This window comes from Dipodomys merriami, unplaced genomic scaffold, assembly GCF_024711535.1.
Source record: "Dipodomys merriami isolate MVZ:Mamm:240054 unplaced genomic scaffold, mDipMer1.0.p SCAF_21, whole genome shotgun sequence".
Classification (NCBI taxonomy): domain Eukaryota; kingdom Metazoa; phylum Chordata; class Mammalia; order Rodentia; family Heteromyidae; genus Dipodomys; species Dipodomys merriami.
In genome coordinates this window covers 16,675,705-16,702,365 of record NW_027203493.1, presented here as the reverse complement: position 1 = coordinate 16,702,365, position 26,661 = coordinate 16,675,705, and the positions used below count along the sequence as shown (strand labels likewise).

General features: G+C 44.8%; 1 protein-coding gene across 2 annotated transcripts in view; it reads right to left on the bottom strand.

Annotated features, from left to right (window-relative positions):
• Positions 1 to 22,623, bottom strand: part of Elf5 (E74 like ETS transcription factor 5) — a 33,772-nt gene extending 11,149 nt beyond the window's left edge. The window contains exons 1-4 of one of the 2 annotated variants that reach the window (XM_070032611.1): positions 22,492 to 22,623; positions 19,908 to 20,054; positions 11,576 to 11,700; positions 1,215 to 1,448 (exon numbers count right to left, since the gene is read on the bottom strand). In XM_070032611.1, the coding sequence (XP_069888712.1) occupies positions 1,215 to 1,448; positions 11,576 to 11,696 (355 nt within the window). In that variant the 5' untranslated portion in view covers positions 11,697 to 11,700; positions 19,908 to 20,054; positions 22,492 to 22,623. The remainder of the gene's footprint in view (positions 1 to 1,214; positions 1,449 to 11,575; positions 11,701 to 19,907; positions 20,055 to 22,491) is intronic. The other variant, XM_070032612.1, reaches the window with a different exon arrangement.
• Positions 22,624 to 26,661: the final 4,038 nt, after the last annotated feature.

Sequence of the window (26,661 nt, the reverse complement as noted above, 5' to 3'; positions counted from 1 at the left end):
AGGCTGGACTATTAGGAATGGGAGGAAATAAAATGCCAGTTATTTCAATTTCTCATGAAACATGAAAGGGAAGGTCTATTTAATATTTTCCCTTCTGCCTATTGGTTATGGAGAGAGACCTGTGAAAATGACAGCAAAGGAGAAAGCTCCACCCTTTATGCTTTCATATGGCATTATTTTGTGGTTGTCAGTCTATTTCCTGGTCAATCCTGAATGTAATTTTAAGTCTGTCTTTTCTTTTTTTATTTTTTTTATTTTTTTTAAAAGAATGTACTCAATTTAGAGTGGACAGAGTAGCAGATTCCTGTAATCCCAGCACTTGGGAGAGAGTGAGCAAGGAGAATCTTGAGTTCAAGGCCACCTTGGCCTACATAGTAAGATCCTGTCTCAATAAAATTAAAAACAAAAAATAAGATGCTGGATGCATCCTAGTTATTTATGAGGCTGAGATATGCGGATCAAGGTTTGAAGCTAAACTGGACATAAAAGTCTGTGAGACTCTTATTTCCAATTAGCCACCAAAAAGCTGGAAATGGAGGTGTGGCTCAAGTGGTAGAGTGCCAGCCTTAAACCAAAAAGCTAAATGACAGCATGAGGCCCTGGGTTCAGACATCACTGCTGGCAAAGGAAGGAAGAAAGAAAAGAAAGAGAAAGAGAGAGAGAGAGAAAGGAAGAAAGAAGGAAGAAGGAAGGAAGGAAGGAGGAGAGAGAGAAAGGAAGGAAGAAAAGAAGGAAGGCAGACAGAAAGGAAGAGGGAGAGCTGGGTGCTAGTGGCTCACTCCTGTAATCCTAGCTACTCAGGAGGCTGAGATCTGAGGATCGTGGTTCAAAGCCAGTGGGGCAGGAAAAGTCTGTGAGACTCTTATCTTCAATTAACTACCAGAAAATCAGAAGTGGCACTATGGCTCAAGTGGTAGAGTGCTAGCCTTGAGCTGAAGAGCTGAGGGACAGTGCCTAGGCCCAGGGTTCAAGCCCCACAACTGACAAAAAAATAAAACACATTTAACACTCTCTCTCTCTCTCTCTCTCTCTCTCTCTCTCTCTCTCTCTCTCTCTCTCTCTCTCTCTCTCTCTCTCTCTCTCTCTCTCTCAGTGCTTGCTCCTTAAAAACTCCATACCAGAGTAGAATTTTGCTGTGCTAGTCGTAGGGAAGGAAGGGTCCCTTTGTGGTGTCCGGTGTGCACCCCAGGCACGCTGGGTCCTCTGGCACTGACCTTGCGTTCGGATGTTCTGGAGGATGAAGTACAGGTACTCGCCGCAGATGCCAGCCGCCTCGATGAACTCCTCCTGCGTCATGCTGCACAGTTGCGGGCCGCTGATGTTGAAGTGGCAGAAGGAGATGCAGTTGGCGTCCAGCTTGTACTGGTCACAGCAGAACTGTAGCCATTCCCACACGTGGCGCTTAGTCCAGTACTCGGGGTGGACTGATGTCCAGTAAGAGTCACAGGCTGCACCAGAGGAGAGACAAGGGAGGGATGATGGTCCCCATGGGTGACCTCAGGAGACCCAGGTATGCTCATACCTTCATAACTTACCAAGTAGAAAGGGCTATGGGTGCTTATTGTTTTTATTTTTAGGGGTTCAGACCACCTCTTTTTTTGCATAGACCATGAGAAAGGCATCCTGCAGATGGACTTTGGGGTCAGCAAGGAAAGAGAAGGTGAGGAATGATCAGATCATGTCTTGGTGCTAAGAAAGGGGTGGGGTTGGGGGTGGTTGGTAGAGGAGAAAAGCAAAGAGCATTTCTCAGTCATTTGGTTTTGGACAACAGGAAATTCAAGAACATAAACTGACAGGCCTGGGTTCAAATCCTTACTTCGCTAGTTTCCATTTGGGCAAGACTCATACATATTTGAGCCTTCATTTCCTCATCTGTAAAAGGAGGATAACATGACTAACTTACAGGGTTCTTATGGACTTTAGGGTTAATGTACATAGACGGATGCATGGAAAATAACCAGTCTATTCAATGGTTCTTAAGTGTTCAATTTTCCATTCTCCATATGAAACTGGTTTGATTCCTTCTACTCTGGTTAGCCACCTGCTTTCACAGGCCTTCCTGGGCCACAGCCTGGAGAGGGTTAGATGTTGCTCAGAGTCTGCCAGGCCTTGGATCAACGCGACAGATGCCTGTGTAGTGAGGGGTCAGTCATGGCAGAGTTGGTTGTATCAGTGTCCTGTGTTTTTTGTTTTTTTTTTTGTGTTGTTTTGAGAATTTGTACAAGGAGATGTGTGTGTACACATCCAAACAGATGTGGCTACCACCCTGTCTGGAAAGCTGGGAAGTGGCTATATATGGTCCAAGGACAGAGATTTGGATCTGAACAGCCCTGTTTCAAGGGGAAACTGAGAGGGTATGGGTAGATTTAGAACTTGGAAGAGATAAGGTACCAGCAGTTAGTCAAACACTTTAATGCAAATAATTCTTACAACCACCATGGAATCCATCCATTCACTATTTACATCATTGACATTCACCATTCATTATTTACATCCATCCATCTATCCATTTATCTATCCATCATCTATCCATCCATCCAACCATCATCCAATAAATGAGAGATCCAGTTTCCCCATTGGAAAAATGGGGATAATTGTAGTACCAATATCACAGAGTTGTTCTACAGATTAAATGACCTAATATTATGTCCAAGTTCTTAGAACAGGGCCTGGTAATTTAATGCTCCTATTATCATTATAATTTTGCATCTATTTCATGTAGCATAAGTAATTGCACATTAAAAATTCATGATAGAAGCTGGGTGCCAGTGGCTGAAGCCTGTAACCCTAGCTACTCAGGAAGCTGAGATCTGATGATCAGTGTTTGAAGCCAGCCCTGGGCAGAAAAATCCCCTTGAGTCTCTTATCTCCAATTAACCATTCAAAACCCAGAATTGGTGTTGTGGCTCCAAGTGGTAGTGCACTAACCTTGAGCCCAAAGAGCTCAGAGACAGCACCCAGGCCCTGAGTTCAAGCCCTACAACCGACAAAAATAAATAAATAAATAAAGAAAGAAAGAAAGAAAGAAAGAAAGAAAGAAAGAAAGAAAGAGAGAGAGATGGAGAGAGAAAGAAAGAAATTCATGATAGATAAGACACATTTAGTTTCTGTCCCCTGGATGGTCACAGATAGGGAACTGGGGGTTGGGTTAGGGCGAGTAAATCATAGGAGATCTCATGACCAGTATAAGGCAGAGCTGGGATTTGAACTCCATTTTCTAAAGTCATCAGGCTTGTCTTCAGAGGAAGGGAGTGAGCATGGAGATAGGCTGAGTGCTGGAGAGAATGAGAAGGTCTGAGGGGCGGGGCAGAGAGGTAAGCTCAGGACTCAGGGATGAAAGGAAGGAAGGGTCATCCTCATTAGACTTCACAGCTAGTGGCAGTGGTGCCATTGCTATACTCCATTTAAATGCTGCCTATGCTGTCTCTGTCCTTAACAGAGCTGTGGTGCTTCTGAACTCCGCCAGGAGATGGCGCTCTACCCTGCTGGAGGCTATTGTTCTCTAAGTACCTTTTGTAAGTCATCAAGGTGCTATGTGTCCTTGTCAACATCATTATAAGGTTGTCAAATCTCCCCAACAAGCCCACCAAATAGGTGTGACTGGAAAGTGGAAACTAAGGCTTCTCCTAAAAACTCAGGACCCTTCTAGAAATCTCTTTTCTACTGGGAAGTGGATTGAAGGGTAGTCAAGTCCAAGCAATAGATTGGCTGAATTTTATTTATTTTTTGTGCCAGTACTAGGGCTTGAACTCAGGGCCTCATGCCCTTACCAACAAGCCCACCAAATAGGTGTGACTGGAAAGTGGAAACTAAGGCTTCTCCTAAAAACTCAGGACCCTTCTAGAAATCTCTTTTCTACTGGGAAGTGGATTGAAGGGTAGTCAAGTCTAAGCAATAGATTGGCTGAATTTTATTTATTTTTTGTGCCAGTACTAGGGCTTGAACTCAGGGCCTCATGCCCTTACTCCCTTACCTCCAAGGCTGGCACTCTACCACTGAGCCACTTCTAGCTTTTTGGTGGCTAATTGGAGATAAGAATCTCATGGACCTTTCTGGCTGGCTTTGAACTGGGATTCTCCTATCTCAGCCATCTGAATAGAAAGGATTACTGGGATAAGCTACCAGCATTTGGCTTTGATTTTAAAATTTTTGATAAGTTTTTTTTATTGTGAAAATACTGTACAGAGGGGTCACAGTTACATGAGCAAGGTGATGAGTACATTTCTTATCAAGGATTGTTGCCTGATTTTAAAATTAAAATTAAAAGTTTTTTTCTCCTTCCTTCCTTCCTTCCTTCCTTCCTTCCTTCCTTCCTTCCTTCCTTCCTTCCTTCCTTCCTTCCTTCCTTCTTTCCTTCCTTCCTTCCTTCCTTCCTTCCTTCCTTCCTTCCTTCCTTCCTTCCTTCCTTCCTTCCTTCCTTCCTTCTTTTTCTGCCCTGGGAATTGCCTCACATATATTTTACCACAGAACTATATATATATCCTTAGCTCCTTAGAATTTTACATGAATGTAGATGAGACAATATCTCTGCCAGGCTGGTGGATGGAAGAATGATGGGGTGGGCAGGACCCAACCATCCTGTTCTTGCTCCTGGTTTCTAGTTAAAGCCAGTTTCCCAAATCAAAGCCAGGTACTTTGAGGCAGGAAGGGCCTCATGGGAAAACATAACCCCTTCCTGCGTCCAGTCCATGAGTCCAGTCCATGTGTTCATCTACTGATTTCTGGCCTTTGGCCATTCCTGGCTTTCTGATGGGAGATGTTTATGAGCCTTGACATTCTTCAGCTACTGGTCCTGTGCTGGGCCCTGTACAAGATGGCTATCAGTGGACTGCTGTGGGAAGGCAGACCAGAACAGATTTCTCTTCATGGAAACATTTCTCTGAGTCTCTGTTCCCTGCCCCTCTCTACTTCCAATGCCTTCTTATTTTCCTTGGCACTTGAAGGAGACCATATTGTTTCTGGAAGTCAAGAGGGCCTGAAGGATTCTGGGAAGTGCTGAGTGGGGGTTTGACTTGACATCAGGAAGGTGTTGCTGGCTAGGCTGCAACTTTCAGCTCGCCTGTGGAGCTCACCCACTGAGCAGGCTTTGTGTGAGTCTCTGGGCCTGGAGGGGAGCCAGGGCAGTTCTCATCCAGCAGCCCCTAGAGCTGACAGGAAAACAGCTGTTCTCAGGGACATGGAGGGGGTACATGGGAACCAGCATGCAAGGGGGCTTTTTGGTTGTGGTGTTCTTGTACTCCTGTCCTCAGGATGAAGACGGCCTTTGGGGGAGGCTGAGGAGGTGAGAACGTGCAACTCATGGCTCAAGGCCACCTTCCTTTCCCAGTCGTTCCCTGTTCTCCTCCATAGGCTCCTCCCCTCCTCTGAGGCCCCATTCCTCTCCTGAGCAATTCTGCTCATCCCCAACATGGCCACTCACTTGCCCTCTCACAGAGCTTTCTCTCAGGTGGCCTGCTTGGAAAGTTTTGGGAGGATTCACAGAACCTCCATGGCAGCCCTTGAGCTCCCGAGAAACAGAGGAGCCTGGCCCAGCTCACAGTTGGTGCTTAATAGGCATCATCATGTAATCTCCAGTGATTTTTATTGGTGAGGACACAGAGGCTCTGTGGAGTTACACAGCCTTCTAAGGGCACAGAGGTAGTCAGAAAGGGAGTTGGGTTCTCTCTAACTCCTCTAGCTTTGGATGTGGGTAATACGTATCGTTATCACACCTCTCCTGAGGAAGGCTGGGCTCAGGTCTTGAAGAAAGATTAAAACAGGATTTAGAAGATACACAGAGAGAGAGACAGAGAGACAGAGAGATAGCACAAGAGCGAGAGAGAGAAAGAGAGAGAGAGAGAGAGAGAGAGAGCGAGAGAGCGAGAGAGCGAGAGAGCAAGCATATCAAGTAGTCCAGGCATAGCCCAATTTTGAAAGATCAAAGCAAAGGTGGATAATTCTAGTATTTCCAAATCCCAGGAAAAACAATCTTTTAGGCTGGGTAAGGTGTCATATAGCTGTAACCTCAGTATTTAAGAGGCTGAGGCAGGCAGATCCTAGAGTTTGAGCCTAGTCTAGGCTCCACAGTAAAATCCTGCCTCCAAAAAAAAAAAGGACCTTTCTCCTGCTATTTGCAGGAGATGAACTTAGAACAAATTAAAAGAGGGTTACACAAGTCAAAAGAGGATATACTGCCATCTCTGAAAGATTCATTATACTCTCTGCAAAGCATTTTCCTTAATGTACCTATTATCAGAGAGGCTGAGCTATGTGGCCTCTCTGCCCACGTTACTAGTTGAACCTGGCTGGTATCCTGTATCAGTAAGCTTAATCCAAATGTCCACAGGCCACTATTAAGCAGCAGGCTTTGCTAGCTCTTTTGAAGTCTGAAGTGGGTCAGGGCACTTTCGTTTGAGGGCTGGTTCCATTGGGAAAGATGAGTTGGTGAGGAGCTCCAACAAGGGCTAATTTTCATAAGGATGCTATCTATCTGCTAGTATTTACTTAAGGGCAGTAGGTGTGTAGCGTTCAGAGCAGGGGGGCTGATGTGCTTCTGTTTCTAAAGTCAGCAGGTCTTGTCCACACTCCTATGGCCCTTGGTGGGGACATGTGTGTTGGAAAGTTCATACAAAATGAGAGTTCACTGCTTAGTTCCAATTGTGCTGAGAGGAACAGGGACTTGCTTAGTGGGTAGCTGGGTGGGGACCAAACAGAGCAAAGCAAGCTCAGGGGTTGGTGAGGGGGGACAGTCTGCCTCGGAGGCCCAGAGTGAGACAACTGCAGGCCATAATTAGCTCGGTTTATTAGCATAGGGAGTTGGGAAAGTGTTTTGCCTGGGGCTGCGCTGAAGAGAGGTGGTGAGTGAACTGGGCCATCAATGGAAGCTTTGTCACCCAAAGGAAAGACTTTATGAGGGGAAACCTGTGAGGATAAACCGGATAAATTGTTTCCAGGTTTCCTTCTCAGCCTGCTCCAACAGCCTTTCTTGGCTTTCTGTTCAAGCCTCTTGAGGGCCTTAGACTCTGAGATGGGAAAATAAAACCCAGGAGCAGTGTAAGAAATTGGCTGGAGAAAAGAGGAGAAAGGATGGCAAGGGGCCTCTGCTTTGGGAACCCAGCCCTGAGTGTTTCGGAACTGTAGCTTTCCCAAAGGTGGACACGTGAGGACAAACCAGAGACAGAATCCCCTGGGATGTGACTGTCACCATGGAGCTCATCTCAGACTGGTAAATTATGTTGCATCTGTTCATTGAAGTTTGATAAATCATTCCCAGATGTGTACCGCTAAGTCTCCTCTCAGATTTCTAGAACCAGCGTATCAGTCTTGCTTTGAAAAGCTCTTGTGGGATCCAAAAACCTTTCTACCTGATTTTCTGAATATTAATACTTTGATCAGTGTTTTTCCATTTAAATTTTTCATGTGGGTATGCTGGTCCTGGGGCTTGAACTCAGTGTGTGGACACAATCCTTGAGTTTTTTACTCAAGGTTAGTGCTGATTGAACCACAGCTCCACTTCTGGATTATTATTTTTTTTTGGTGGTAGTAGTTAATTGGATATATGAGTCTCAGGGACTTTCCTGCCCAAGCTGGCTTTGAACCATGATCCAAAGATCTCAGCCTCTTGTGTAGCTAGAATTATATATATACCCAGCTTAAAAATATTTTTATTGGCACATATTAGTTCTACAAAGGGACACCATTAATTTTTAAAGAAAAATCTCTTAAAATTAAATCTCACTTTGGATATTAAAAGCTGATATATTCATTGAGTGCATTGTATCTATCAGTATGAACACGTGTGTGTTTCATTCTGTGTGTGTGTGAGAGAGAGAAAGAGAAAGAGAAAAAGGGAAAGAGAAAGAGAGAGAGAGTTTGAACTCAGGGCCTTGTACTCTTGCTTGGCACTTTTGCTCAAGATTGATGTTTTGCCACTTGTACCATGCCTTCACTTTAAGCTTTTTGCTGGTAAAGTGGAAAGAAGAATTTCACGATTTGTCTTCCCTGGGCTATCTCTGAACTAAGATCCTCAGGTCTCAGCATCCTGAGTATCTAGGATGAAAGGTGTGAGTCACAGGCACTGGGACATAGTGATAATGCTTTATTTTGAAAAAGCTGAAGTCAAAAGCAGGGTTGAACAGATGAAATTCTCCAGTATTTTGTAAGCAGTGGCAATTTGCTTTCTAGCCATCAGTGCAGCCAAGCAGAAGTACCACTTTTAAAAGTGGAGCAGGCCAGAGTCCCTTGGGGTGAGCATATTGAAAGCATAGGTTCTGTTGCTTTCTGCTGCAGCCTTCTGAAAAGGTTTGCAAATGGCTGGATTGACTGTACCAGCTGAGCCTTCCTTTTTGGCCACCTGTCTTGAGGGCCCATCCCTGCTTCTCACCTCCCTTCTCTTGGCCTCAGAGCACCTACACTGGCAATGTTGGAAGAGGCAAGTTGTGATTGAGAGCTGTGTCGCTTTTGTTCAGCTGAAGAAAGAAGCCAGAAGAGCTGAGGGGGGCTTCCTACCTCTCCAGTCATTGCTAAGTGTTCCTGGCTACATGTACCCTTACCAAGTACCAGGGACTTGCTAAATACTTCGCAGACTATGTTTCAACCCACCCTTCCAACTTGAGGAAGGATACATTGCTAAGAGAAGAAACAGGTATCTCATAAAGCTTGCTGGAGGGCGAGAATGTGGCTTAGTGGTGGAGTGTTTGCCTCCCATGCATGAGGCTCTGGGTTTGATTCCTTGGGACCACATACACAAAAAATAAATAAATAAAATTAATTAAAAAATTGAAGCTTAAAAACAAAGCTTCCTGGACTAGGGTTATAACTCAGTGGTAGAGAGCTTAGCCAGCATAAACAAAAACCTTTGTTCCATCCCCACGGCTATAACAACAAACCAAGGCAGCTGGGTGCCTGTGTTTTATGCCTAGAATCCTAGCTACTCAAGAGGCTAGAGATCTGAGGATAAAGCTGGAAGTGAAGCTGTGGCTCAAGTGGTAGAGCGGTAGCCTTGAGTGGAAAAGACAGCTAGGGACAGCGTCCAGGCTCTAAGTTCAAGCCATATAGCCATCTCTCTCATCTGTCTGTCTGTCTTCTGTCTGTCTGTCTGTCTGTCTGTCTGTCTGTCTGTCTGTCTGTCATTCTGTCTGTCTCCTCTCTCTCTCTCTCTCTCTCTCTCTCTCTCTCTCTCTCTCTCTCTCTCTCTCTCTCTCTCTCTCTCTCTCTCTCTCTCTTCTCTCTCTCTCTCTCTCTCACACACACACACACTCCAGAAGTGGAGCTGTGGCTAGTGTGGTAGAGAGACTTGAGGGAAAAAAAAGTTTAGGGATAGCATCTAAGCCCTGAGTTCAAACTCCAGTGTTGGTGTGCACACACACACATACACCCACACACACCAAAAACCATCCAAACTAATCAAGCAACCCAAACTTGTTGGCAGTAAGCCAGCATTTGAAGCCAGACTCCAACAGGAAGCTGCCCTTAGGATAATTCCTAGCACTTGCCATCCAAGATGGAGATTCTCATGAGATAGAGACACTTCTGATGTCTCTGGCCACTAAGCACTGAATATTCGCCAAATCCTGGATGCTCTTGACACATCCTTGATTGGGAGGGTTCCCTCCCCCCAGAAGAAACGTGGACCACTGTGTCAGCTCTCTGGTGGTGATGTCTTTGTCCAGAGAGATGCTCACTTACAAGGACTAACTTCATAGTAAACTTTGACCTTTAGGAGGTCAGAGATATTCAGCTGCTTCTGAAATCCCAAGCCCTGTCATCTCTCAGGGAATGTTAGAAATTCTGACTGCTCCTGAAGGATGTTTTATTTTCACTGGTCTCACACTCTGGTGGAAACATCAGTCCTCTCAAAATGATAGAAGGGAAAGGCTATGCTTGCAATGTTGCTTGATGCAGGATTCAGAGAAACTTCTGGGGGAAAAATCCTCACACTGACTCGGTTCTTCTTCTCATGCATTGATGAAAATACAGAAGCTTCAGAGGGAAAAAGCTGTGTCTGAAAATCTAAGACTTGGACAGTGAAGCCACAGAGTGAAGCTGGAGTTAATGCTCTTGAAATTTGTTTTAATGTGGTCTAATCTACTTCACAACACACTTACTTTTTTAACCCCTTTAAGTGTATAGTCCAGGGACATTAAGTTTATTCCATCTAGCTCTGGAACTTTCTCATCAATCCCAAGGCACGAATCCACAGCTTTTATAAGCACCTGCCTGTGCTGGTCCTGGGTTACATCATGTCTCAAACCCTTCACAAATTATTTACTAATTTTAGTTTCATTACAACTCTACAAGGTTGGCATTATTATTGTCTTCACCCCCTGCCCAAATACACAGCAGAAGATTGTCCTAGGAGAGGCTGAGTGGCCTAGAGAGCAAATGTCAATGCAGTACTTCATGTTTAGGATGAGGGGTGTGTGTGTGTGTGTGTGTGTGTGTGTGTGTGTGTGTGTGTGTGTGTGTGTGTGTGTGTGTGCGCACTCAGAGCCTGGGCTCTGTCCCTTAGCTTTTTCTCTTAAGGCTGATGCTCTACCACTTGAGTCACAGCTCCACTTCCAGCGTTTTGCTGGCTAATTGGAGATTAAGAGTCTCTCATACACATTCCTGCTGTGTTGGCTTCCAACTAAGATCTTCAGATCTTATCCTCCTGTACAGTTTAGGATTATGGGCTTGAGCTACCAGTGCCCAGCTGGAGGGTGAATTCTTGACAACTACAGAAACATATTTCAACACTTGAGCACTGCCTGGGTGGGCACCTGCCTGGGAGGTGAGTTCATCCTCCCATTGTCTTTCCAACTGCTACTCAACAGAGCATGCAGGAAGGGGCTCGTGCCAGGATAGATCTGGAATAAATGTGGAAGGCCTGATGCCTGGGTGGATAGAAGGATGGGAGTCAGGCTTTCCCAAGGTGGGGCACATGTGGAAGATTGGAGACCCCGAATCTGGCAGTGCAGCCCTGGCCTCTGGTTCTAGAGGCTGGGCCTTCACCTCAGAAGCTGGGTGGTTCCTCATGGCACTTCTTGCCTTGGGAATCTAAGTTTGGACTCTGGCAGGCCAGGATACAAAGAGTTAATCTCAGCAAGGACTGACAGCTTGGTTGGTGTTTGCTTCCCCTTGCGGGGTGTGCACTCGCTACACCAGCAGCCAGCCAGGGTTTGCTGCCATGTGCAGTCACTCAGACACTGACTCAGGCACAGAGGCCTCAGAGGATTTCTGGGACAAAGCTTAGCTGGCTTCCCTCTGGCATAAGATTTGCAGCATTAGGCCCCAAGCTTCCTTCTCAGCTGGAGAAAACTGGGCTGAGAGGGAGGAGGAAGGAAGGGAGGGAGGTGTGGGGACAGTAAGGGTTTACTGAGTGTTGCTTTGGGCCAGGCTGTGTAGTCCACATGACACTAGGAGGAGGTGGAGGCAAGGGTTCCATGCCTTTCCTTCTGTGAGAGGCTGCTTTCCCTCCTCATTGGCTTCTCCACAGCCTCTGTCTGGATCACAGATGTTTCCAGGCCCCTATACAGCCTGTCATACACCTAAGCCATCCCCAACCTTTCCAGCCCGGCCCAGCTGCCCTCAGATGGGCTTCTGCGAATGTACGCACCTGTCTGATGCTCAAAGGCAGGGTAATACTCTTCATTGCCGAACAGGTCGGTCCACGACATGAGAGGGTCGCAGAAGGACGTGTTGGGAAGAAAGGTGCTGTGTGTCACCGAGTCCAACATCACCCTGGAAGAGAGGAGAGCCTGTGAGAAGGGCCAGTGGGTGGGCTCCCAAAAGCCATGCATGTGGAAGTCTCTAGCAGAGTGGTCCTTATAGGTTTGTTGTTGTTGTTGTTTTGTTTTGTTTTTGTTATTGATGGTTGTAGGCCTGAACGCTGTCCCTCAGCTCTTCACCTCAAGGCTAGCGCTCTACCACTTGAGCCACAGTGCCACTTCTGGCTTTTTCTGCTTATGTGGTGCTGAGGAATCGAACCCAGGGCCTCATGCATGCAAGGCAAGCACTCTACCACTGAGCCACCTTCCTAGCCCTTTTGTCGGTCATGGGGCTTGAACTCTGGGTCTGGGTGCTATCCCTCAGCTCTTCAGCCCAAGGCAAGCACTCTATCACTTGAGCCACAGCACCACTTCTGGTTTTCTGGTGGTTAATTGAAGGTAAGACTCTCATGGATGTTCTTGCCAGCGCTGGCTTCAAACAGCGATCCTCAGCTCTCAGGATTACAGGTATGAGCCACCAGCATATGGCTTTATAGTTTTTTTTCTAAATAAAAGCTATATATATTTTTATTGTTACTGTAGAGTTGATATACAGAGGGGTTACAGTTAGATGAATCAGGTAGTGAGTAATAAGTACAATTCTTATTGTACCATGTCTCTCCTTATGTGGTTCGTTTTCCCTCCCATCCCCACCTGTAAGTTATCCAGTTCACTTTCCACATATTGCCTAGTGAGTATCATTGCTGTAGCTGCTCATCCTTGCTAACTTCTTTATGCCCTTCCCTAGCCTCCCAAATACAAGCAAATAAGCAAAAGGAAAGGAAAACAAAATCAGCAACAATGACAACTAAAGAATGTCTCTTGCTTCCTTTTCTTGGAGTCCATTTCATAGAATATTATTTTATATGGTCATCTGTGCACAGATATTGAGTCTTTGTCTATGACTCCTGTGCTTAGACTCCTTTGGCTTTTGTATGTTAATGATTAGGGTCCCATATAACCTATCATGTCCCAGTGTTACGTATTCATATATATAAAAAAGAAACTAGGAAAGTGGTGTAGAGGTTGAAGGAAGAGATTATGATTAAAAAACCAACTAAGTCTTCTAGAATCTGGTTAAAGAAATCACTGAGTAGCTGCAAAACAACAAACAACAATAAATATAGCAGCCGGGCACTATGTCTTCCCTCTGTTGGATTCTTTAAGCCTCACCATATTGTTTGAACCCATTATATAGATGGGAAAACTGAGGTAGGGCTGAGCTAAGTACCTAAGTAACAACGAGAACGCGACAAGCTGGGATTTGAAGATGGAGGCCTCATTAGGCTCGGCTGCCTCTCTATGTACTTGTCCCATCACCTCACATTTGACCTTCAGAACTTTGACATATAATATTTGTCAGTACACTTCTCAAAATGGAACAAGATTGGCTGTATGTACACTGCGAAAACTTGTAAGCTCTGAAAACAAGATATGTGTGTGTGTGTGTGTGTGTGTGTGTGTGTGTGTGTGTGTGTGTATGTGTGCATGTGCATATGTATTTGGTGCCATCTTATTTTCCAGTAGAACAGTCCTGAGCTGTAGTTTTCTATACATTTGTGGGTTTATATCTATGTACACATACATATAAAATTACTTGTGTTAAATATGGCTCATGCCTGTAACTCTAATATCTTAGGAGGCTGGGACTTGACTATCATGATTCAAAGCCAGTCCAGGCAGAAAAGTCTGTGAGAATCTTAATCTCCAATTAACCAACAAAACACTAGAAGTGGGGGGTGTGGCTTAAGTGGTAGAGTGACAGTCTTGGGCAAAAAACTAGGGGAGAGGAACTTGGCCTCTAAGTTCAAGCCTTAGCACTGGTACAAAATGCAACATAACACAACACAACAAAACGACAACCTAGCTATGTTAAATAGCTTTTTTTTTTTGGGTCCAGTCATGGGGCCTGAACTCTGGGCCTGGGCGCTGTCCCTCAACTCTTCAGCTCAAGGCTAGTGCTCTACCACTTGAGCCACAGTGCCACTTCTGGATTTTTTCTTTTTGCTTATGTGGTGCTGAGGAATCGAACCCAGGGCCTCATGCATGCAAGGCAAGCACTCTACCACTGGGCCACCTTTCCAGCCCCTATGTTAAATAGCTTTACGGCTACTATTATAGCTCTATTTATTGTACTTAGGGAATATTCACGTGATGTGCTGCTAAGATATTAATGTGTTGGAGCGATGCTAGAGGCTGATGTATGTTCATACAGTGCCTCACCTTCTTAACATGTGAAGAATTCTGAAGGCTGCAGCACATCCTGTTCCAGGGTTTTAAAGAGGAGCATGTCAAGAAGTGACATCTGTGCTCCATGCAATGTACCCTAGTGTTGCATCTTTATGATTCATTCATGGTCTTAGGAGAACCTTCTGAGGAAGGTATGGCAGTGGAGTTCATTGTGTAGATGAGAGGTAGGGGCTCTGAGATTCCAGGTAGCAAGCGCAAAATCTACCTAGCTGGCAGGTGACAATGGCCGGATGGGAGCTCAGGATGGCCTGTTTAAAAAGCTCATGATCTGGAATGGAGATGAGTACTTGTCTAGAGAGTGTGAGGCCCTGAGTTCAAAACCCAGTATAACTGGGGTGGGTGAGGGGGGCTCATAATCGCAAATACTGAGCTTTGCTTCCCAGGCACACTGCTTAGGGATGTTCCAGAAACAGTGTGTGTTTGAGCTTGGAAAGAGAGCAGAAAACATCTCCCCTGTGGCTCCATTCAGACTCTTGTCCATGCCAGTCTTGTCTTTGCCGCTTCCCATATTCCCACAGTTTGAAAAAAAGATCTGTATTTGGTAGATTAAAAAATTGATTCATGGGCTGGGAAGGTGGCTCAGTGGTAGAGAGCTTGCCTTGCATGCATAAGACCCTGGGTTTGATTCCTTAGCACCACATAAACAGAAAAAGCCAGAAGTAGTGTTGTGGCTCAAGTGGTAGAGTGCTAGCCTCGAGCTGAAGAGCTGAGGGACAGTGCCCAAGACCTGAGTTCAGGCCCTACAACTGACCAAAAAAAAGGAAAAAAAAGGAAAAAATTGGTTTATACAATTTCTGTTTTCTGAGTGCTTGTGCTGTGTGTGTGTGTGTGTGTGTGTGTGTGTGTGTGTGTGTGTGTGTGTGTGTGTGTGTGTATACACAGGTGATGCCTGCCAGTACTGGGGTTTGAACTCAGGGCTTGGCTTTTCTTGCTCAAAGCTACTACTTGAGCCACAGCTCCACTTTTGTCTTTTGGCTGATTAATTAGAGATAAACATTTTAGACTTTCCTGCTTGGGCTAGTTTTGAAACATGATCTACAGATCCGAACCTCCTGAGTAAGTGGGATTACAGGCATAAGCCAACAATGCTGAACTTTGATTCTTGACATAATGTTAATGAACTAGGCTGTTTTGACCCAATCTAAATGAAGGACAGGGTAGCTAAAAGTTACACCACTGGCAAATATCAGCACAAAGACCAGAATCCAAATTCTGGCATATTAAAAGAGAGTATCTTAAAATGGTCAGGATTTGCTGGGCTCTATGGCCTGTAATCCTAGCTACTCAGGAGGCTGAGATATGAAGAATGTGGTTTGAAACCAGCCTGGAGCAGGAACATCCTTAAGACATATCTCCAATTAACCAGCAAAAAGCCATAAGTGGATCTGTGGCTTAAGTGGGAGAGCATTATCCTTTAGCATGAAAGCTTAGAGACACCACTCAGGCTCTGAGTTCAAGTCACAGGCATATGTGCATATGTGCACATGCGTGCACGCACACACACACACACACATACATATACACATCAGGATTTTATCCATTATGTAGTCTAGTGTTCCCAAAACAATGATCATTTGCCTATTACCACAATTACTTTATTCAATGCATACACTTTTCTGGGCACTATTACTTACTTAAAATATTTAAAATAATTCAAATGTGTCTCTTTAAAAAGAAAACTTTGCCGCTTTAAATGAAAACTTAGTATTCTTTTAGTGAACATAAAAATAAATATGCAATTGTTGACCAATTATTCAGGAGGTAGAAGCAGAACGATAATGAAATCAAGACCAGCCTGAGCAGAGCCAATATGATCCTATCTGAAAACAAAACAAAATACAAGCTAGGCATCAGTGGCTTATATCTGTAATCCTAGCTACTCAAGAGGCTGAGATCTGAAGATCCTAATTCAAAGCTAGTCCCAGGCAGGAAAGTCCATGAGACAATTTCCAATTAATCAACAAAATGTCGAACGTAGACGTGTTGTTCAAGTAGTAAAGTACTAGCCCTGAGCAAAAAACCTAAGGGACAGTGGTCAGCCTTTGAGTTCAAGCCCTAGTACCAGCACAGAAAATAAATAAAGAAAGAAAAGAAAATATAAACAAAAGGGCTAGGAGATATGGCTCCATGGAAGGCTGTTTGCCTAGCATGTGCAAAGACCTGGGTTCAATTCTTAGTACTGCCAAAAAAGAGTATAAACACACACACACAGATAAACAGAAATTGTTCATCCGTGTTGGAAATGAACTATATAACTGTGGGGGGGGGGGGAGGGAAGGATAAAACTGGGGGAAAATGAGGGAGAGGGTCACACTGTTCAAAAGGAAACGTACTCATTACCTGACTTATGTAACTGTAACCTCTCTGTACCTCATCTTTATAATAAAAAAATATTTTAAAAAGATGTTCATTCATGCCCCACCCTAAACCAGGGTTTAACAAGATACAATATACAGGCCCAATGCAGCCTACACCTAATTTTTTTATGTCCTGTAACCAAAAACTTTTTTTTCCCACTGAAAAATACACAATTGCATAATGTTGTTGATTTTGCATTTTGGCCTGCAAAATGCAAAAAAGTTTGAGAAGGGTTTGTCAACCTCTGGGCAGAATCAACTTGCCCCTGACCTGTGCTTTGAGAAACCAGTACTGGAAAATAGTGGAATGTTGCCATCTTTGCTCTTACCCTACCTTTGTCTGGGAAAGGGAGTGGAATCCCAGGCCACAGAGTTAACTTGGAGTGAAGCCCTAAGTTCCCCAGTGCTTGGCCTTCTTTTTCTAAAGGAGGTGAATTAGATCAAAGTAATATATATATATATATTATATATTTATTATAAAAATTATCTATATAATTTAATGTAATATATTATATAATGTATATATGTATATAAAACATATTATATACATATATACATATAACAATGGAACACCTTTGTACAATTTATATATGCTAACAAGAGGAAAACACAGAATTACAAAAAAAAATGAAACAGCTACATCTCAGGCACAAACATATGGTGATCCTAAAAGATCAAGAAATTTCATGATTCTGGAAGCAAGGATGAATTCTTTGGGTCTGTTGGCAAATTTATCATCTTAATCCACATCCAGTGTGGGTGAGAACTAGACATAAATATAAAACAGTTTGATTCTCACTCACATCAATATAAAGCAGTTTGATTCTCACTCTGGGACACCATTTTTGGGCCAGTCAAAAAAATCCCCATCTCTTCTCCAAAGTCATCTTGATGCCAGGATAGGGTTAACAGGGTCTGGCAGTTATCACAGCCATCGATCTATCAATCCCAAGCCAAGGCTGCCTGAGTCTGAGCTCTGATTTTCCCACTGATTGGCTGATTTTATATCCTGAATGGAGATGGGCATTTGGAGGGCTAGGATGAATGGAGTGGAAGGTTATAAAGGAGGGAAAGGTCTCTGAAACACAAAGCTATTTCTGCTTTCTGGATGGGATGCTAGTAAAGTAATTCTCAGTGAAGGCTAAGAAGGAAAATATTCTTCTTCCCTTCTGGCCTAGAGAATTGAAGAACAGGATGGCAGCCTACTGGCATGACTGCTTTTTAAAATATACCATCTTCCTGTTTTTATTAATGTGATGTACAGAGGGGTTACTGTTTCATAAGTCAGGTAATGAGTGCATTTCTCTTTTGGACAATATCACCCCTTCCTCAGTTCCCCATCCCCCAGTTTTCTCCTGTCCCTGTGCACAATTGCATAGGTCATTTTCTACATGGTGTCCACTTGAATACATACTTGCATTTGTTCATCCTTCCTCCCTCCATTTCAGCTCCCTCCTTGTCCCTTCGAAAGACAGAAAAAAGAACAAAACAAACCATCCCCCCCACAAAGGAAAATAAACACCACCACCACCACCACCAATGTTTCCATTTCCTGGCATTTATTTTGATAAATACTATTTTAAATGTTTACAGGTGTTAGGCCTTTGGGTTTCTCCCCTAAGAATATCCTCCTTTAGCCTCACTGTTTGTGTGTGAATGCCTAGAGTCCTGTATAATTTATCATGGCCTGACCACTTTTGAGTTCGGAGAAAGAAGAGGTAGATGCCCCAAAGAAAGAAGACAGAACAGAGATTACAGGCCTTCCATGTCAGTAGGGAGTCAGTCCTTGAAATACCAAAGCCAGCCTTACTTCAAGTGAGATGTTCCTGACTAATAGTTTTCAAAAATCACTTGGTATTTTGAAAGAACTTCATTTGGTCAATTGAGTTTAATCATGTCAAAATCAGGACTGATTTTGATCAATTTACCTTTCAGGATTCTGATCTCTTTCCTCCAGCCTGCTCTCTTCATCTAGCAATCTCTGCTGGGCCACACACACCATGCTGGATCTGATTCCCTTCTCTGGGAAATTATACCCATTAGTTTTCCTTAAAGGGCTCTCCTGGGTATACAACATGTTATTTCACTTTCATAATTGTTGCTTGCTTTTTTTGGGGGAAAATGCCTTTTATGAAAGCAATGAAAGTTTCTTTCATTCTTTGTATTAGGCGATTGAAGTAGGAGGAAGTGTTTTTAACTCTGGGCTTGTCACAAAAGGCCTGGGCCACTTAGCCAGCATGCCCTAGGTGTGTGAGTTCAGGAATAATAGTTGCTTTGTGTTCCGCAACCTCTCTTCTTTAGGCCGTTGTACTAATCGAACACTTCTGCTCTTACAGCTTTTCTTTCATGTAGGCGGAATAGGGTGGGTGGGAAGGAACAGAAGTGTGGGGCCCATTTCTCAGTAAGAGCATCGAGGCTCAGCGATTCAAAAGTCTGTGCCTTTGGTTCCACCAGCCATTCGCAACAAGGGTGATGGTAGAAAAAAGCCTCCACAAGGGAGATCCTTCTAGTTAGGTTGCGTCTGTACAAGACAATAAGGGGATTCTAGAACTTCTTTGGGCTGATGGTTCAGCCACACTTTCCATTTGAGGTATTGGCTTGTCATCATGAAGAGCCCTGAACTTGGAGTCACAACTCTGTCTCTTCAACCAACCTCAGCTTCAGCTACTATCAGGTGTGGAGAACATCCATCCTGAGAGCTATAGAAAGCTGGAGATGTTCTATGATACACAAAGGGACAGGTAGGTAATGCTTCCTGTTGGTCTTCCTCTGCCCACTGGTCTGTATTGATAAATTTTGTATGGCATGAGGAGGATTTATTTACTTATTTATTTATTTTTTGTGCCAGTGCTGGGATTTGAAATCAGGGTCTGGACTTGCTCAAGGCTGGAGTTCTATGACTTGAACCACAGCTCCACTTCCAGCTTTTTGAGGGTTAATTGGAGATAAAAGTCTTACACACTTTCCTGCTTGGGCTGGTTTTGAATCATATCCTCAGATCTCAGCCTCCTGAGTAGCTAGGATTATAGGCATGAACCATCGATGCCCAGTTTGAGAATCATGTTATAAATATCCAAATGGCTATTGGCCGAAAAAAAGGTTCCCATCCCTGTTGCTGAAGGCTGAGGAAATGGAGTCAAGGTTGGCCCTGATTTTGCAATTTTCTCCAGATACCCAACTGATTGGGCCAACACATTCAAACGTGCACACATACAAAGGCATATTCAGATACATGCTTGCATTTACAAACTGTGTTCACCAAAACTCACCAAACTAAAGACACATCCAACCCATGTCACCATTGATTAAGTTTGTGGCTCATTTCTCTCTTCCTCTTCCTTCTTATGCCCTCTGCCTTCTACCTTAGCCCAGTGCGGGAGCCTCAGGATAGTTGAACAGCATTCCCACAAGATACCCTGGCTCTTTAAACACTCACCCACCTCCCACTGACATGGTGATTGGAATCAACTTCTCTAACATTAGTTTCTACGTAAGGAAGAATCTAACACTATTAACAGAAGGTGGCAAAATCCAGTGAGCTCCCTTCTGCTTGAGAGAGAAAGGCAGTAGGTACCTTTGGGCTTGAGACCAGGCTGGCCTGTAGGTTGAGGTCCCTGGACACCTCCAGCGTCTTTCTATCCCCTCTCGGAGCTGGCTCACACACCAAATGCACACCCAGGGTCCACCCAGTCAGAAGGACAGGCCTGTGGGCTCCTTGCTCCTGCATGAACCAGAGATTACAGTAACAGGTGGGTACCCATGGCCTGAGCCATCAGGCAACATTGCTCAGCCTTCCAGAGAGAGAAGGGGCAAGCCACTCAGCCTTGGCCAGTTTGCCAGAGGAGGAAAATTCCTTCCTGACCCTGACTGGAATCATCAACTTTGCTCTGGGCATGTGACCAAATATCTACCCAATTAAACACCTAGAAATGGATTGTTTATATGTCAAAATATCGCCATGCAGAACAAGGCCATGCATGGGAAAGGGGTCGGGGGTGGGGATGGGGGAGGTTGGGAAGTACTTTCCCTAATCCCATATGGGCAGTGCCATTGGAAAGAAAAGACATTTTTCCTGCCCTAAATCTCCAGTGACACTTGAACGTCCACTGTGTCCTGAGCCCCGGAATAAAGTAGGGTTAATTTCCCACTCTGGAGATTTCCCCAAGAAGGGCAGACTCAGGAACACTCAGGGCAGCATTTCAACACTGGCTGTGAAAAGATTGTGGGTTGGGTGCTTGAGTGTTTGTTCTGGAAGAAACCACGGCAGCTGTGAGCACCACCTTGTTGATGGCTGGTCATGTGAGTCTTTATTTTTCTTTAAGTAGTTTAGAGACCTATCATGTTTGTTTCTAGCTGTTTTTTTTTATTTTTAAATCAAAGGTGCCCAAAAGACTCATAAAAGGAACATCATATAATTTCTGTGGGCTTCAGGCCGAGCTCACAGGCTTTGGGTTAACTACATAGGGTCAGGAGTTACATCCTGCCTTTGCGACTCAAGGCAAGGAACATGGGATACATTTCTAACAACCCGACTGGGATTCTGCATTTTTTTTTTTTTGCAGAATTTTTGCTAAAATTCTTGATTTTATTTTTTGTTCTGTCATACTATGTAAACATTCATGACCTGCTCGGAACTTCTGTTTCCTCACCTTAAAATGGGGATTTTAACCAGGCTTCTGTGGCTCATGCTTATAATCCTAGCTGTTCAGGAGGTTCAGATCTGAGGATCATACTTGTGAGACTTTTTTTTTTTTTTGGTCTGGTTATGGGGCCTGAACTCTGGGCCTGAGCACTGTCCCTCAGCTCTTCAGCTCAAGGCTAGTGCCCTACCACTTGAGCCACAGTGCCACTTCCAGCTTTTTTCTTTTTGCTTATGTGGTGCTGAGGAATCGAACCCAGGGCCTCAGGCATGCAAGGCAAGCGCTCTACCACTGAGCCAACTTCCCAGCCCCACTTGTGAGACTTTTATCTCCAATTAACCACCAAAAATCTGCAAGTAGAGCTGTCCCTCAAATGGTAAATTACCAGTCTTGAGTGAAAAAGCTGAAGGACTGAGCCCAGACCCTGAGTTGAAGCTCCAGTACCAGCACAAACTAAAAGAAAATGGGAATTGTAACACGCAATCCCCAGAATGCTCTACAGAGTAGTTTTTAATATATGCAGAAAACTTGGCATATACTTATGTTCATCAAGAAAAAGCAACACAATCTAATATATCTAAAATCTAAAAAGTTGCTCTTTTGCCAACTTCTGAGAAAAGAAGACAACACAATGGTGAGAAATCCTGTCACAAATGTCTTGAATCATAAAAAGAACCTTTTTACAGAGAACACAAAACCTTTTACCCTGGATCTTTAGACTAGAACATAAGGCTGTCTGAAACATAAACCACGAACCTTCGCAGGTCCCAGTTCCCTCATTTCTTCAAAAGGAAGAAGTTCTGCCCAATGATCTGTGACTCAGTTTACAGTTTAAGAAATTCTCAGCCCACCCTAGCTCCAGTTTGGGGAGGGAGCATGTACTACCAGTTGCTGCCAGCAGGGGGAGAACCCACAGAGCCTCCACATGCAGCAGGCGGTCTTTGAGAGAATTCAGTAAGAAAAACCCTAATCATTGCTTTTCTGGAAGCATCTTATTCTCAGGGGCTGTGAGAAGGCAAAATGACATTCTTTTCAACTACGCTATACAGACAAGTTCCTTAAAAAACATCTCCAAACTGTCATAAGGCTGTTCTGTGTACCAAGGACCAATGGGAATCAGGACTGCAGTCAGCATTGGGGGAGGTGGTGGGCAGGAAAACGGATATTTTTCTATGTAAAATCCAGATTTTTCTTTTAAAGACAGCTCTGGGAGGGGAAGAGCATTGAACACGTGGACACTTTCTTCTCTCTTCCTTCCCCTTGGTCTAATCAAGTGATCCAGAGAGATCTCTGGGGCTGGAGAGAACAGGGTAGCCTGAGGAGGCAAAAATCTCTCTCATGCAAGCCGTTAAACCAGACAGAGTCAAACAGCTCCTGGGAGGCCCAGTGACTGCCTTTTGGAGGGGCTGCTGCTGGGGCTATAGACAGACAAACAGACCCAGGTCCCCAGGCTGAGCCTCTGCACCCTGATACCCCTATAGCAATTCATCCAAAAGAGCAAAAGAAAAAACAGCTTACGTGAGGGCAGCTGTGGCTAGGTCCAGAGAGAAGGTTTTCAGGGCAAGAGAAGGAGGCGCTCCCGGCACCAGCAGACCGTAGAAATAAAGGCACCTGTAGCCTTGTGATATAAGTGACACCTACAGACAGGTCCGTTTGGTTTTTCAGGTTTATGCACAGCCCCTTTGATGACGGTGACATACAGTGTGACACGGCTCCTTGGGGGGGGGGGATGGTTCTTACATGCAGAAAGTTTACCTTTATCCTGCTTTTGTACCTAGTTCACTACCCCTTAGCCCAGGACAGTAAATAAGCAGAAATTTCTTGCCCCTAGGAGATCTGTGGGATCCAGGCTCTGCTGAAGAATTCTCCTTTGAGCATGCTTGCAGGAGAAACTAGAAACCCAGCTCTGGTGTCTGGACATGTGGCCTCCTTCCTGGCTTGGCCAAGTCCTGGGCTTTGGGTGTCATGTCATTTCCCCTTTGTGTCTGTATGAGAGGAAGGAAAGGCAGGGTGGCGTAGTGGTTAAGGACAGCAGGTTTGTAGTGAGGTGCCTTTGGATTCAAGTTCTGGGTCCATCATTTTTTTTTAATGGACTATGTGACTTGGAGTAAGTTAATAAGCTGATCTGGATTTCTCTGTATAATTCGACAATGGCACTTGATGTCTGGAAGGGTTAACTGAGATGATGGAGCACCCCATAAGCCCTTCCTTAGCTGGTACCTGAACAGGGTCTCCTTCATAGTGCACCTTAGTTAGAATGTCCCTTCTCACTTTTACCTCCCTCCTAGGTGGACAGAATAGTGGGCTTGCAGGATGATCTCTGAGACTTTTCTCTCTCAGAGCTAGACAGGGCTTTGGGCATAAGAAGCCTACACGGTTCGGAGGTTCTGAGCAATGGTGCCGGTGGCTTTCTCCCTTCCTCTTCTGGCTGCATTACAGAGGAGACATAAAGGTGCCTGGTGATAGATATCCAGAGCTCAAAGGCTGGGGCAGGGTCGGGGGGGGAGGGAGAACGGGGAGGGGGATTCCCAGGCTGCCAGTTCCCCATGTGTCTCAACTGAGAACGCCCCACTTTTTTGAGCTTCCCCCGGAGAGCAGAACTCAGCCTCATAGAGAGGGTGAAATACAGGGCCCCAGGTCACTGACACCCACTGCCTCTCACACTGGGTGTCCAGCAATCTTAGTAACCAAGATGCTGTGTCCAAAGTGTAGACTCCAAGCTTTAAGGTAGAAGCAGGCATGGGTTTGTGAGGGTTTTCTTGGGAGTACTGGGCAGGCGCAGGAACACATAAATCCAAATACACGTAAGAATCTGGGGAAACAAAAGGCTGTTCATTTGATGAGTCAGGTGTCATCATGGAAAAATAGTTGGGGAAAGATAAGAGGACTTGCTCAGGCCACTGACTTGGCTGCATTAACCTCAGGCAAGTCAGGCAACTAGCTTCTCTGGGTTTTACCCTAGTGGTAAAAGGAGAGGCTGAAATTAGGATAGTGATTTTCAAAGTGTGCCTGCAGGATCGCTAAGGGTTCCCCCAGAGATATCTAGAAAACTGTTGGGTGAGAGGATGGGAATGGGAGGGGACTGGAGTGAGGTTCTGGGTACTCCCCCCACCAGGGTTCAATATGAGCGCCTCAGCCTTTCTTTGTTTTCTTTCCCTCCCTCCCTCATTCCTTCCCTCCCCTCTTTCCTTCCTTCCCTCCTTCTGTCCTCTCTGTTCTTGAACTCAGAGCCACTCTCTCTGGTGTGGCTTTTCTACCCAGTGCTGGTGCGGTACCTTATGAGCCACAGCTCTCTGGGTCCAGCTTTTTGCTGGTTAAGTGAAGATAAGAGTCTCATGGACTTTTTCTTCCCAGGCTAGCTTCCCATCGCAATCCTCAGATTTCAGCCTCCTAAGTAGCGAGGATTACACCCTAGTTGAGCCAGCAGTGTCCAGTTCCTCAGCTTCTCTTTAAATCATCCACGTAAGTTTTCATTAAAAAAAAAAGAAATAATCCACACTGGAAGAGTTTACACAGAAGTGGTTGAGAGGGTTTGTGGATTCGTTCAAGCTCTGGCTTTTGGAGCCTTGACTTTCCTCCCAAGTCTCTCTGACTCCCTCACATTGCTGTGTTCTCTGCTGTTGAGTACCTCTCCTATGCTCCCGACTCCTGCACAGGTACATTCCAGGAAAATGTATTCTTCTGCTAGAATTCTTAGAAAAGAGTCTTTTGCAGACAGGACTCCCCTACCCCCATGCTCTCTTGACTTGAATTATTCAGGAATAGGACATTTTCTGTCAACCAGTATCTGACAGTCCGTCTGTCTATGTCGGTCTCATGGTCCTGAGTGTGCCGTGAGGCATCTCTGGGTGACGAGTGTGGGAGATTACAGGCTTCTTGGACAATGAAAAAAGGTTAAGATAAAAAGCAAGATAAAAGGGGAGTTTGACTCTAATTAAGGTTAACCATCCCATTTAATCTAAATTTGATTGGAATGGAGATTTTGGGTGATGTCAAACAATAAGCTTCTAAACACTACATGATGAACATTGCCTGGAGACAAGAGATGGTGTGGAAGAGGAAGGAAAAAGGGCTGCAGATGGAAGGAAGGGTTGGAATGTTCTAGAACCCCATTCTCCTTCTGCTGTCTTCAAGTGGCACATGGGGGCTATCATCAGGCTTCTCACAGGAAGTGAGCGGCTAAGAGGGAACTCCCTGGCTTTGAATTCCCGCTCTGCCTGGCTGTAGGGAGGGATGGCGCTTCAAAACCTACATGACCTTTCTACAAATGGGGGAAAACAAAAAGAACCGAGCTCTTGCAGGATGGTTGTGTGAATTAATGAGCCAAAACCCAGGGTGTTTGAAGAACCCTACAACTATCTTAATTATGTCTGGACCTCTTACATAAAAGCCCCACAAACCTTTAACAAGGGAGTTGCTTGTTACTTATTGCATTCATTTTTCAGATTAAGAACTCAAGCGAGACACAGAGAAGTTAAGTAACTTGCTAACAGCGATAACTAGAGCAAGTATTACATAGGCCAAGTGCCTGCCTCTAGAGACCATCCTCTTTTCTGTGCTAACTGGTTTTAGGTGCTTCTGGGAGCAGGGCAGGGGAAGGAAGGAAGGAATAATGTATGCATGCCACATCTTAATGTAACAAGGATTGTGTTTACCTATCGACCTTGGTTGTTTTCCACAATGTTTCCAGGAGGAATCATTGGAAAAGTGAGCTATTTTTGAGATGTACCACCTTACCTGGGGTTCAGCTAGCTAGCAGGTCAGGGGCCAGCCCAGGGCTGAACTGAAGCCTGCTTAGTGTTAAAACTACACTGTAGAAGCTGGAGGCCCCATTTGGCCTCTCTACCTTGTTGGCCTTAGTTTTGGCCCCTCTGGACCCCTCTTTCTATGGTTCAAGGTATCTGTCTCTTGTCATTGATGGCAAAATCCTGACATCTTGTTGAATCAGTACCTGCTGTGGTTCTTAGGATAGGTGCTCAAAGCTGGGGACAGGTAGCTCACATCTTTAATCCTTGCTACTTAAGAGTCTGAGATCTGAAAATCATGATTTGAAGCCAGCCCCGGCAAGAAAGTCCATTAACTCCAGTTAACCACCAAAGATCTGGAAAGTAGAGCTGTGGCTAAAGCAATTGGGTACCAGCCTTGAGTACAAAAAGCCAAGCGAGAGGGAGAGATCTTGAGTTCTAGTACTGGCACCAAAAACCAACAACCAAACAAATAAACAAAGAGAAGACACTAAGACACTCAATATGTACATATGTTATGGAATCATATAACCAGAAGGATATGTCTTCTAGTGTGGCTGGAGGAACCCACCTAATTCTTTACAAGATAAAACAGGCTGAGATCTCTCCTGCTTTTCCTAGGACTGCCCTCTAGGTGAACACACCTCCCCGCTCCAACTTGCCACCATTGCCACTAGTTCAAGATGCAGCATAAATGGAAGAGAAAAGTGAGGTAAAAGGAAAAGTTTTAGTGAATCCTAGATGATGCCATCAGGAGTGATCTGCTGGATGTGGGGCATTCAGTCTCCTTAGACAATCATTCATGGAGAGATCACATGTTTTCTATGTTCTACTGGCTCAACTACTTAAGGACACAAAGTTTTCTACCAGTGGATGGGCATGATCACAAACTCACACCTGACACCTGACACCTGGCTCCTGAGAGACACTGGGTGAGGCTTCT